The sequence below is a fragment of the Osmerus eperlanus genome, chromosome 16 (genome assembly GCF_963692335.1).
Source record: "Osmerus eperlanus chromosome 16, fOsmEpe2.1, whole genome shotgun sequence".
NCBI lineage: Eukaryota > Metazoa > Chordata > Actinopteri > Osmeriformes > Osmeridae > Osmerus > Osmerus eperlanus.
Genome location: NC_085033.1, coordinates 2,879,920 through 2,894,474, shown reverse-complemented (window position 1 = coordinate 2,894,474; position 14,555 = coordinate 2,879,920). Strand labels below are relative to the sequence as shown.

The 14,555-nt window shown below is 42.0% G+C and overlaps 1 protein-coding gene across 2 annotated transcripts in view; it reads right to left on the bottom strand.

The window, feature by feature from the left end:
* agap3 (ArfGAP with GTPase domain, ankyrin repeat and PH domain 3) overlaps positions 1-11,003 on the bottom strand; it is a 112,045-nt gene extending 101,042 nt beyond the window's left edge. For both annotated transcript variants that reach the window (XM_062481092.1, XM_062481095.1), the window contains exon 1: positions 10,167-11,003. In XM_062481092.1, coding sequence (XP_062337076.1) covers positions 10,167-10,539 — 373 coding nt within the window. In that variant the 5' untranslated portion in view covers positions 10,540-11,003. The remainder of the gene's footprint in view (positions 1-10,166) is intronic.
* Positions 11,004-14,555: the final 3,552 nt, after the last annotated feature.

The window sequence follows — 14,555 nt, the reverse complement described above, 5'->3', positions numbered from 1 at the left end:
GGACTCCCCCAGCTACAGAGCTCCACTGCGTTTCAATGCAAGTGTTGTCATTCTCTCTTTCACGTAACCTTTTTGAATGTTTGTTTTTCCTCTGAGGGCAGCAGTTTGCTCCCATGTGAGAGCACAACATGGAGGGGAGCTCATCCTCTGAGGGCTGCTTTCTTGTCGGTGCTGAACGCTGCACTTTCGCTGCCAGCTTCTTTGCGCAGCCCATAAGGAGAATCTCGTCATCCTGTTGAAAAACTGCATCCTGTCGGCCCTGAGCGAGTTGCTTAGCGTCTTTCAAAGAGAGAGAAAGGTTTGCATGCTTTTTTGCCAAGTAGGCACTGCGGAACATCCATTCACATGGCAACAATAGCCCCATCGCCCCCCCCCCCACTAACCAGTCACTGTACCCTCACAAGCACCCCCAACCCCTCACGATACACGATAACTATGATCAAAGAAAAAATTATGAAATTGTCTTGGTGTGAAAGGACTGCTCAACAATGTAGCATTCTGTCTCTCCTGTTACCGAATCTCCATAGTAACTGTCTTACTAACCAGCAGGATATTGAGGAGATCATTCATATTAGATTTCTCAAATGCTTTGGCTAATTTTTAACAGTCTTATGGTAACATTCACTTAACTGTAAGCAATTGTGACCACGGTCACATTGCAACTCTACTGCACTTCTGCAAAATGTAGGCTAGTAAATATATTTTTTGTAGTAATGTGTTACATGTAAACATAAATTCACATTTGCATGTCCATTTTTACATACTGTATGTCACATGTTAGTGAACATAATAATTTGTCACAAAATCACTTACTTACAAAAAAAGTATTGTATGACAGTTTCACTGAAAATCAACTCATCAGTATTTTGTAGCAAGCCATGTTCATGTAAATATTATGCAAATTGTATACAATTGCACTTACTGTGCGAAAACACATAGTATTGGCTTGGATGAATAAGAAATTTAGCTCTGTTGTGAAAAGAAACTACTTCTACAACTAGATTTGAATTTATTGTTTTGAAGAAAAAAAAGGAAATTCTCATTTGAGAAATGAGCCAATGCAATTGAAAAAAACTAATAACTGTGGCCATGACTTGGCTCAATTCTCCATTCACACTGCCTCCTGGTCCTTTCCTGTTGTTTATGGCTGTTTGTTTCTCCCTTTAGTCACATTAAGCTGATCCCTTTTGAAAAATGTGTTGTCTTTTTGCCAGTAGGTCTACTTGTTTAGCATGCTGCACAGTCCTTTCTACATTCTTTTCCATGATGTATGTATCTGTCTCTGAGAAGCTGCAGCACTGCAGTCATTAGGCGTTCCACCAGCATAACTAATGGGTCTTAGCTGTTTGAATATAAAAGCTGAGAATATATTAACAATCTTTTAGCCTGCAACCACCTGTGTGTGAAGTAATATAGAATTTACCCATAGGCTGAGACCAACATGGAATAAGTCAAAGGCAAAAAGCATTACAGCTGCAATGCATCATATTGTGAATGTATATACAGTATATATTTATATGTTTATATTATACAGTATATATACATTTTATGGGTACATTTGTTTTCAGGATGTGTTTTATTGGTAGCCCTGAGCAAGTTTGTATTATTTGTAACGAATTAGAAGACACCATATGATGAAGCAAGGCCTTATAAATGCATCAAAGTATTAAAATGTTCAAGTCCATACAAATGGTTCATAGCAACCAATGTATGTTATTGTAAAACTACTCAAGCAAAGTCAAAAAAGTACAGGCCAAAAGAGGCTCATGTCCAGTTGGGACATAAAACATGAAGCCAATGACGGACCTCAACAGGAAACAAACCAAACCTCCAGTTGGGAGCTGCACCGGCCAGTGCTAACAGACGTCCCATCCTGGAAACCCTTCTGAAGTTCCGTCAGCACCGTCAACATGTTCCTACAGTGCTGGTACACATGGGGGTGAGTCTGTGACCGCATGACTGGGGTGCCGGGTCAAAGCCAGGGGGAGTGTAGTGGAACAACTTTGGGTTATTCCAGTCAGGGAATGCAGGAAACGGGGGAATAAACAGTAATGGGGTCACATTACACTTCCTCCATGTGGACTCTTTCACAGAGCCTGCTCTCCAGTACACAGTCTCTCCAGTACAAAGTATCTCCAGTACACAGTCTCTCCAGTACAAAGTCTCTCCAGTACACAGTCTCTCCAGTACACAGTCTCTCCAGAACACAGTCTCTCCAGTACACAGTCTCTCAAGTACACAGTCTCTCCAGTACACAGTCTCTCAAGTACACAGTCTCTCCAGAACACAGTCTCTCCAGAACACAGTCTCTCCAGTACACAGTCTCTCCAGTACACAGTCTCTCAAGTACACAGTCTCTCCAGTACACAGTCTCTCCAGAACACAGTCTCTCCAGTACACAGTCTCTCCAGTACACATGCTCTCCAGTACAGTCTCTCCAGTACACAGTCTCTCAAGTACACAGTCTCTCCAGTACACAGTCTCTGCAGTACACAGTCTCTCCAGTACACAGTCTCTCCAGTACACAGTCTCTCCAGAACACAGTCTCTCCAGTACACAGTCTCTCAAGTACACAGTCTCTCCAGAACACAGTCTCTCCAGTACACAGTCTCTCCAGTACACATGCTCTCCAGTACACAGTCTCTCCAGTACACAGTCTCTCAAGTACACAGTCTCTCCAGTACACAGTCTCTGCAGTACACAGTCTCTCCAGTACACAGTCTCTCCAGAACACAGTCTCTCCAGAACACAGTCTCTCCAGTACACAGTCTCTCCAGAACACAGTCTCTCCAGTACACAGTCTCTCCAGTACACAGTCTCTGCAGTACACAGTCTCTCCAGTACACAGTCTCTCCAGAACACAGTCTCTCCAGTACACAGTCTCTCCAGTACACAGTCTCTCCCCACTCCACAGTCTCCACACTCCTGAGGAACAAGGCCAAGATCCCACAGACACAAATCAGAGTGGAACCATGGAAAAGGACTTCAAGGTTGAAGTACTGCTCATTTACATGAATCAAATGTTCAAATACCAGTTAGAATGGTGGGACAGGGAAGTATACCAGGGCCACACATTTGTGTTTATCTTTTTAAAACCCTATTTATCAAGTACAATATATTGTGAGGATATCCAGTGCATGTAAAGACAGAAAGAAAAAAAATGTTGTGTTTATGTTAGTTAATCCATGGAATGTTGCCTAAGTAAGCCCTTTGAAGGTAGCACACACAAGGCCACAGTGCTGAAGCGTCAACACCACATTACGTCACCTACATGAGGAATGTAGGACCTGCGTGATTATTCTACTCTGACATGTGTTAAACAAGCTGCATTGACAGTGGACTCACATCTGATAACAGAACCAAGCCAACTTACACTACACCATGTACCTATACAGGAATAACACTGGGCTGTTTTCACTGCATTGAAAGTGATATAGCATTGCATTATACAGTTTATTAACATAAATAGTGTTGGCAATGTCCAATGGCAAACATGTCACAGGGATTTGCCCATTGGCCATGGTGGAAACAAGATAAACTAAAAGGATAAAAGGCCCTATTCCTTTCTTGAAGAAAACAGATTTATCATTTCATGCCAATGTGTTCCCTGATATTTCCACAGGGAGTTAAAATGAGAACAGGCCCTTTTCAGATCTCTAGTGTACTCCAAAGCAATGAGGTGTTACTGTAATAAGCCTGGCAGCCTGTGAGACACTCTCATGTCACCTCGTCCTCTGCAAACTCCATTCATACTGCACCCTCCAACAGCCCTGTCTTCAGCCCATCAACACACAAGCTGGTAGTCATTCTTTTTACCACAGTGGGTTGGCAACACTTAAACCTAAATCATGTCCTTGAGGACTGACTGATGCACAGACACTGTGACATGCCCTTGTTGCTATAATTTCCGTTAAGAAATTGGATATCATTTCCTTAGTCCACCAACTCATTAATTGAATGCGCGTCCTCAATAGGCTTTCAAGGAGCGGGAGTTACAGACTCCTGACTCCCCGTGCGATCACCGTCACAGTGCATGCTGTCATACTACGCTACATCCTGGCCTCACATATGCCTGGCGTCCTGTTCTAATGAACAGGGGAAATGTGTGCCTCGCGGGGCAGTATTGCCACGGTACGAATCTCCTCTTCCTCTGGGGGAATAGATCAAGGCCCGTCCCTCTTGTTCCCTCTCCACCGAGGCCACCATCCCATCCTGGAGGCCTGGATCTCTGCAGCTAGACACAGGACTGCTGGCAGGCTGAGGGGACTTGGAGGCATATGCGCCTTTCCATCTGTTGCTCACTCACTGCCTTCCAAAGCCCCTTCCTCCAGTGGCCATCTGCTTCCAGCCCAAACCCCACTGGCAGGAAAGACGAGCACCTCAGTGATGGGATCTGGATGACGTTAATACCGGTCGCACAACAGGACAAATGAGGTTGACCACTATCTCAACTATCTGCAAAGGACCCACTGGCAGAGAGGTTGAATGAAAGGAGTTAAGTGATCACAATTCAGTCAGACACAAGCCTTCCAGGGTGCAGCCTCTCTGGGGTAGGATGTGAGGGGGGAGAGGAGAGGACAGCACCAAAAAGTTTTTCTGCATTTCAATTAGACCAGGCACCAGATCATATTACCCCCCCCCCCCCCCCCACCAAATAAAAACATGGGCCATTCACCCCCACACAAGCGAAACCAGAGGAACATTTCAACTGTCCACCAATGGGAGGGAGAGAGAGTCTTTGTTCCCAAGAACAATGGAGGCCATTCTGCTCTGGAGGATAGCGTCATATTCGCTAAGCCTTTGCCGTGGCCCAGCAGTGAAGAGGAGGACAGACAAACCACTGCAACGGCAGCCCTCCAACCCCTGGGGCGCATGCCCTGTGTGTAGCTCTACAGCCTGGTACATCTCTGACGGGTGCAGGTCAAAGCTCCAGTCCAATGTTGGCCTCAACTGAATGGGGAAGTAATGAGCGTTTTGACGCGGGAGAACGAGGGGAACTGTAAGAGGGTGATTGCCAGACAATGGGGCTTTTGAGTGACAAGCGTTTGCAAGTCTTGTCAACGACCACACATCTGTCCAGTGAAAGTGCACTGCCGACAGTATTCTGACATAGAACAGAAGCGACTGACCTTGCTGTATGAGCGGTACAAACCATTTGCAACTGGGATTCGGTTCATTTGAGCCTTGGTTTCCCTCGAGGCCATCAGCAGTGTGCTGTTCAACACCAGCTCTGTTCTGACAGGGTTTTTTTGGCAACCACAACCACACTTATTAGAAAAACAATACCCACAAGGGTGAGTGACATAAGCATAAGTGTCATATACCTTGTAGGTGTTCTATCTAATCTATGTTCCATCACCTGAGGGAATGTGGAGCTCTGTAGGGCTCCACTACTTTGAAGGAAAGGGCGCTTTGGTACCACTGCCTTTGGAGCGTACGATATGAACAGGTTCCAGAAACTACTAACGGAATACTAAGGGAGCTGGTGTTCTCTTTGTTCCTATTCCTCTTCACTGAGTGAGAAAGACTTTGGCTGATTGCGAAAGACATGCAAATCCAAACTGTAATTGTTAAGGAAAAGGTGAGGAGGAACTGACAAAAATGTTCAGCAGGGAGACAATAAACTGCTGCACTGTAAAGGAACAATCCTTAAAGTCTTCCTCAGATAGAAGTTCCTTTCTGTCTGACTTTAGTACATGTGAAATGCACCCACAGAGGGCTGAGTCCAGGCTTTGCAGATGTGTTTACGTGTGAGGCTTCACTAAGGTATAGATACCATCTGTAAACACTGAGACACTCAACAACAAAAAAAACTACATTAATCAGGAGAGGCCTTCATAAGAGAAACACACAGGTGGGGGCTTTGGCCCACTTCCCTTGCTCTGCTTTTCAATAAGTGCGTGTCTACAATCTACTATCAGTATCAGAGACACACTGAAAATGAACCTGTGTTTATCTTGATTTTGGAAAGATGGCCTGTGCTGGATCCATACGTATCCATCATTTCAATCATGTACCAGCCTTAATCATCCCAGATGAATGCTAAGTAATTTTCAATGCTAATTGTTTCAGGCCATTATTTCAACCACAGGTATAAGCTATTGCTCATGGATGTGGTCTGAAGCCTCACTTTGTCTAATCATTTCTGGGCAATATTTTCTTCTTAGGGGACCTATTTAGGCTCAGCAGCTGAACATGAGAAAAAATGACTAGCCTTCATCCTAATCCTCAATGGCTCTAATATGATCTTAATGCATGTTTAATGAGTGCTCTACTTGACCCGAGTCATAACCTTGAGAGCAGTGATGTGCAAACAGTATTTTATAACCCCAGTTACATGTCTGCCATAGTTGGTAAAAACATTACATTTAGCAGACACTCTTCTCCAGAGCGACTTACAGTATGTACAGTGACATTCTCCCAGAGGCAAGTAGGGTGAAGTGCCTTTCCCAAGGACACAACGTCATTTGGCACAGCCGGGAATCGAACCAACAACTTTCTGATTAATAGCCCGACTCCCTAACCACTCAGCCATATGACCCCCACACTAATCGAATAGTTTTACATTTCTATGATTATTAGGGAGCGAATAATTACCAATCTTCTATTACCATATTTATTACAGCAACTTATTGTCACCGTTATCTTTTTGTGAGGTCTTGGAGGCCTCAGGTTCTCTGAGGTAATTGACGGTGGAGAGATGCATAAAATCAGCGTGTGCCAGGGGGTTCTGTTTAGGTGCTACACTGCCAGTAGACTCCCGTGGGTCCCGTGTGTGTCCTCCGTATCTCTCTGTGTCGTCTCTGCTGGCAGCTCTGTGTACAATGTTTCATTGTGCTCTAGTCAATGCTGAAGTGAGTACAGGCTTGTTAGCCCATGCTTCAACTCCTCATACAGCCTCCCTGAGAATCAGAGGGGTAGAATTGGGATCAGGAGATGAGTCTCGGTCCCCGACCTGACACCTGAGGCCTGGGATTCTGTTTGTTGATGAGTTGGGATTTCATATGTAATCAACAGCTGTTTCATGGTTGCTGTGTTTCATGAAAATGGTCTGACACATCATGACCATGTCATCATGTAACTAGACACGTCAACAACATGAAGAATTACAAATTGTAATACGGTTAAGGTCCACCTAATTATGTTTAATACTTCAGAAGTATGGTGGAAGAACATAAATCAGGGTAACAACCAGCAGAAATGTATGTAGATATAAAAGCGAGTATTCCCAGAGAGAGTTTTCTTCTTAATAGAACTCCACACTGGAAAGACTATCTAAAAATAAAACCTACATCACATTAGATCACAATCTGAGCAGCTGCCTCTGTATCTCAATGATCTAGATGCTTTTCTCTACCACTAACCAAGCAACGTATTTCAGGCAAACCCCTGATCAAATTTAGTTTAACTCCACTGAGGATGCAAGGTGTGAATAATAAAACTTCCATCTTCAAGACTCTTTTCTTAGCTTCCAATCTAGTTCAGAAAAATACCTCATTCACACTTCCAATTTGGTCTTACCCCTGAATGAAAACCCATCTCTGCAGCTGAATACTATCATTTGACCAAAAATGATACAGCATCACATATCTCGCCCGTGTAGTCCATCTGTGTGGTTCCATCCATATTTCATTCAGTTCATTTAAGATCACTAATGTATTATTTGATTAGATCAAGTCAAAAGTCAAACTGGAGTTTTTACATGTTCCATTGTTTCCTGCTGTTTGCAAACTGCTTTTGAGTTGATTGGTAGATCCTACTGCACATCATTTCCTGTTCACCCTCTCTGTATCCCTGCTAGGGGACAAGGAGCCATTTTGTCAAATGGATAATCATACATGAGGGTCACCATGTGACCTAAATCTCCGTTTTCATTTAGATATCCTCCAGAGTGCATGTGCACCTGCAAGGCATTTTTGACAGATACTGCTCAGCCTTTGAGAGCCAACGATTCTAGTAATGTTCTCGGCTTATCATCCTATCATGCTACCAGAAATGTGTCTGGTACTATTTCATCATTCTGATAGAAGAAATATGACATTTACTGTACACGGTGTGTCTTTGCAAACCCTGTGGTTTTCATAACCTGTAGATCGCTTTTTGATGAACCTACAATGGGCATCACATGAAATAAATCTATCCCTCCATCGTTCCTGCTATGAGTGACTGCAGTATATTAAAAAAAGAAGCTCGCTGAGACCAACTAGTGATGTGAATATCAAATAGTGCGAGCGGGAGAGGTATGGAAAACAGCCTAACCTAGCGTTCGGTATGATCGGCACGGAGCGCTTCATTCGTCTTCCCTTGGGATTTTGTCCATGAGTGTGAGAATGACCATACATACGTCTCAGCTCATAATGATCCACACAGACACCAGCATGTGCAGAAAGGATGGAGGGCAGGGCTTGTTTCTTAAATTAATGTTCTCTCTGGTATTCTCAACTGAAGGCATGAGCCACTAGTTTCTTAGCAACAGAGACCCTGCGATGATGCAAGATTGAAGGGGGAATCTGCAGCCCTACAGCTCAGGTGAATATGAGTGCAGCGCCTCCTGTTGCAGCCCGTCATGCTTGAAAAGATGGAGACATCGCAGCAGCATGCTTTGGATGCTGCAAAAACACAGGGGCGCATCGGAATACCACCAACAGAAATGATCATAGGAAATGACTTTTAGATGGAAAAACAATGGGAATCTGAGTCAGGCGCTGTGTTGGCAGTGAACCAAGCTACTGCTTGTCCTCATTAAAACAAATATGCTTGCATCTTTTAAGAAGACACATAAAAGGCTCTAGTGTTGTCCTATCAAGCGATTACATAAAAGCATGGCTTCCTTACAACGATGATGTAACAATTTGCATTCAAATAAACCAGTGCATTTCCTTCCAGCCTAAACTGTAAGAATATCCAAGCCCTGACTCGATAAGTCAATGGTTTATCTTGACATAAAGAGAGGCTAAAGAACAGACAGACAGACTTGACCTCTTTCAGGGGCTGAAGGGGACGGGTTGGCCCTGAAACCAACCAAACCACATGATGCTATCTAAAGAACAACATTAACAAGTAACAACATAAGTATTGACACGATCACTGAGTTAATTGACTTGTGGTTCCATTGTAATCAAGTTGTCATGTAACAAGATGTAAATTCAATGTCAACACTATAGGCTATATTATTAAAAGCACATTTATGGAGCCAGTATGTGGTACATAAACATACATCATTCAAATCAGAATGAAAAGCTACAGCATAACCCTGTAGTGATTATTGATTTTTGTATAATCTTATACTGATTCATAAGCTTGAGTTGTAAGTCACATGAAATATGTCGTTGTTACTCTAATGTCTTAGGCAGGCACTTTGACACGTGCTTCATGAACAGTGAAGTCCCTGCACTGACCCCTGTGCCATGCCTCAAAGTAGGCATGTATGCAGACATTTTTGTCGATAGACAAACAGTCACCACATACTTTGCCTTTCACTTCTATTCAGGCAACACGTCTGAAGGAATTTGGAACATAAAGTCTCCCTGATAGAGACGTATTTTAACACATTATTTATCTTAGGTGAGAGAATTTCTACATGCAGAGAAAGCAAATGAGACTAATACAAATATTATTGAAATCATAACCACAGGAGGCACATGTTCATTTCAAAGGTATACTCGTTTGCAATATTCATAATCAAACAGGCCTACACCACAGAGACAAGCACATGTATGTTGATCGTTGCGATACTTAGAGCATGGCAGAATGTTCAAGGCACATGGGTGCCAAGGATCAAAAACGTTTGGCAATGCACTGTCATTGAATTTGTATTTTGTGTTGGTTCTAAAGTTTTAGCATGCAGGATCAAATGTGTGCCGGGTGAATTGTGTTATGTATCGTTTTTCTGTGGAACATGCTATGGTTCTGTAGAACATGCTATGGTTCTGTGGAACATACTATGGTTCTGTAGAACATGCTATGGTTCTGTGGAACATGCTATGGTTCTGTGGAACATGCTATGGTGGATTTAACCTGATTAGCCAAAGCATTGTTTGTTGACAATCTGTTTTGCGACATTGTTGTCATTCTCCATCACAGGAGCTGGCACGACCATGAATGACACCAACTAGGGGGTGACCACTCTACAGAAAACACACAAGCTTTACATTTTCCATACTTACCCTCAATAGAGATCACATGTTCTCGGATCTGATTTTGAAGGGCCAGGTCATCAATACGTTCGATCAGGTCGTAGATAGCGTAAATATTGGGGTGAACCGACTCAAACCGATGGATCTCAGCTCTGATGGCCGCCGAGTTAGACAAAACAAACTGAGACCCTGGGCCGGGTTGAGCAGCCTGGCCTGATACTGTCCCCGAACCGAACTGGCCCGCCCCTGAGCTTGCAGACGATCCGGATCCGAACTGGGACGGAATGGACTGGGGAACTGGTACTGGAACGGGCGCGGGGACCGTGCCTGGAGTAGGCATGGCTGGCTGAGACTGCTGCGAGATACCGGACACCGATACTGGGACACCCGACTGGAAATTCATCTTGGGTTACAAGACTAACTCTTTACAATTGGAATATCTCTGATTTTAGGATTTCAAACGATGATCAAAAGCAGTCCGTGAGAACCAGAGATCTGAAAGCGAAACGGCGCAGAAGCATTAATAGTTAGTCGCCAATTTCAACAAAACGCGGTTCTTTCTCATATTATTAAAACTTGACTGTGATTCATTTTCCGTTATCGGCTACACTATGCCCTAAATACGTGTCCTGCTCTATTCTGTGGCTCGCAAACCGAAATGCCTGTCAGTAGAGACTCCTTTCAGGGCTATCCGCTTGTTTTTGATGGTCAAATCGAATGGTTTCCCTTACTTGCTCTGTATAAAGGAGACAATGGGCTCGGCTTCGGCAAGGCGCCCTGGTCCACTGCCTACTGAATGCGTTATTACTGCGTTAAAACGAGATCGCGTTCAGTACTCTTTGGTCCAAGTGGTCCCTGCCCAGCGCCCTCCTCCGCATGCTGAAACGTCACCCATCACGTAATTGTACTTGAGATGGGGGAGGGTGTAATTCGATTGGGCGCGTGTGCGAGGAAAGAATAAAACAACGTGCACATAATTTCAATGACATACCTGGTTGTTATGCAACTAAATAATTGGTCTAATAAGAGAATATACAAAAATAACCCTACCCAATCACACCCACACCACGCCCTCCTCCCTATACACAAGCGCACACATCCCTTTCCAACCAGCAAAAACATCCATACATAGGCTAAAGACCTATTATGTATTTGACGATTTGATTATTGTATTGCCGACTTGATGTGAGACAATCCTAGAATTACGTTTCTAGGTGTCGAATTAGAGGAGACAATGTAACTTTTCGCAAAGGCTCTAATTGCATCTAAGACATGCAATGCACAAACAATGTGTATGTCGTAAAATGATGAACTGATCAAATAGGCATCAACAATTAACTTATGTTGGTGTGTCAGAGTGTAGACAATTCTCTCAATAAAGGCCAACACAGAGAAAATAATCATCTAAAAAAATATCTGAACAGCAGACAGATTCGCATTTTTCTCCAGTGACTGAAGACAAATGAATAGGAGATACAGGCATCAGGAAGAGGTGGATGTCAGGCATAATAATTGGGAGATAGAGCCATCTACTGGTGGACAACACCCATTCTTTTACTGCTGTGTTCTTTGCTGATCACAACATGATCAGAATTCGTTGGCGAATATGTTATATTATGCTACGACATGGTCTACTTCATTCTTCATATTCTACTTCATGTGTGAATTCACAAACCAACTTTTACTTTACAAGTCAGTCAACTCTGAGCCAAACTTTATATCACAGTTTCATTTCTGTATACTGTATACAGTCTACTATGTATACTTTAGTTTCATGTTTGTTTGTTAACTGCGTTCGTGAGATTTAAGTATAAAACATCAACAAATCATTACGTTATGAATATTCACAGATATATTATTGTGATTATACTTTCAGCATCCCCTGTTTGTCATTAAAACTTGAAAAACCCTTACCATATCTCAAACACTCACAGTGATGTACTGTTATTACACCTTGGGGTGCTAAATCTAATCATGAACACAATTAAGTAGATGTTTTACTAATGAACATTTCGCTGCGTAAAGAAAAAGGACATTTCTATTTAAACCCAATGAGTCATAAGAACTAAACAATAATGTGCATGAAATACTTAGGCTTAAAGAGCCATACATTTAAAATGCATACTGTACATTCTAAAAACATTGATTATAGATAGTAAAACCCAGATAGAAAAATGAATGAGGTTTATATAAAATTAAGAACATTGTATGTAGTAGAAAGTAGAAATGTCCCTCTAATTCTTTCTTGATTTTGGACCTTTATATTAGTAGGTACTAACTCCCAAAATGTAATCATCATCCATGAAGTCTGATAATGAACTCACCCTGGTTACACAAATGATGTTTCAGTTAACTTAGTAATTGTATGTTGTTAGAATTAGTATGACTGAAGCTGTCACGCTGCTTTCAACTCAATTCAAAAGGGATATGTTCATGAGAAATGTCTCAATATCACGTTAAATTGGATTTAAATTCTTGCAGGGAGATGTTTAAATTGAAAGACTGATGGCCATAATTCTTTGTACAATTAATTTTCTAAATAAAGAAAACCACACATTCAAAAACACCATCTAGGCTAAAATGCGAAAATATTTTAGTTCTACATTTTAGATTTGTGTAACAGTATTGTATGGGGCCTTAAGCAAACTCCACTGCCCTGGTTACCAGAAGAGATTATGAGGATTCCAGACATGCATACTTGTCTGTACAATACATAGAAATGACACAATTTGTGCAAAAACCATCACAGCCGAAGCCAAACTGTGTTACCCACAGCCTTCTGCCTCCATCTGGTGACCAAATCTGGAACTATTTTCCAGAAATATTCATTCCTAATTCATACTGCTGCCAAACACTTACTCACAGAATGTGTTCAGAAACAATGCTTGGTAGGCTGATCTAGTTACTTTTATCGTAGTAACTGCTTAAAAGTATATTGAAGATGGCTCAATGACTGCTGAATTTTCAAACCAGGATGAGGTAAATATAGATCATATTTAGAAGCTTTGTGTATATTTGTGTGGCTTTTTAAAGTGACTTTTATTTATAGATATATTATTTTCTGATGTGTAAAAGCAAATAAATTTTATATGTACTATAAACCAAGAAAGAAATCACAGCCTGTAGATTGGCCTGCATATAGCATAAACTATTCTTCATGAAAACCACACAGCCAAGTCTTATGCCCATTTATATCCTGACAGATGGCAGTGTTGGCGACACTCTCTGGGACCATGCCGTGTCCAATGAATGAGGAATATGATTAAGTCGGCAGGGTTTTCCTCTTTGGTTTTGGCCAAATATACAACAAGCTGTTAGGAATACAGTTCACAGTTCACACTTCCTAACAGCACCGCCTCATTGACTCTGGCCAAGGAAAGATATATCTAACTATTATAATTGTTTTCAACTATCCAGTAGCATTACACATATGCACCCCCATGTTACCCACCCTATAATTGTAACAGTCACGTTATTGGAATTTCAACCCTAAAAAAGTTACGAAAGTTTTTGCTTCTGTGTGATATGCTGCTGGTCTTTAATAGGCTTCTCACTCTGCTGATTGCTCCTGAGTGTGTCAGCAATAATCTGGATGGGCATACCCAAAGACACTGGGAGCTGTCATAAATATGTAAGCAGCAAGGGTTCAATGGCACAGAATGAAAAGCCTTGAGGGGCAATATTTATGAAACCCCCTTGAATTATCGATCATAGTAGAGATGGTGACTAATTACAAATCTTAGAGCTGTCTGCTCACTTTAAGTGGCCAAACTTGAGTATACATCTTTAATAAGCTCCTAAATATCGGACCATTTAAATGGACTTTGGATCTCAATGTTTAATTCAATCGGTGGCACACTGTAATTTCTGACCTTTACTTTTTGATTCATCAGCAAGAGAACATGTAGAATATGTCTGACGTTGTCACTATGCTCTTCACTTTTCTGCACTTGATGCAGCTTTCATTGCTTCATATTGTTTCGTTTTGTCTTAACACATCCTACATGAACATATTCTCCATGTAACTCATTCAATGGAACCTAATGAATTCTGAACCTGCTAGAACATCACACACCGATAATTTACATTCACACCCTGAGTCTCTTACCAGCGTTTGACCACCAGTGTGGACATGGGATTACAAAGGGCAATCACCATGGCAAGTCATAGGCCCATTTACCATATTTTATCAGATTTTATTACTAAATAGGCATTTGAATCCTGAACCTGTTTACATTGTCCAGACTCGTTTTACAGTTAACATTTTAAGTTATGTGCTCAATATGACTATTCTATTGATTTATTTTCGTTGTGCCACTGCCAATAACTCACATATTGCAGGCAAAGACAGTTGAATAAAAGTATAAAGTGCATCTCAATAAATTCATAAAAGTGAGGGCATCTGCAGCAAACAAATTG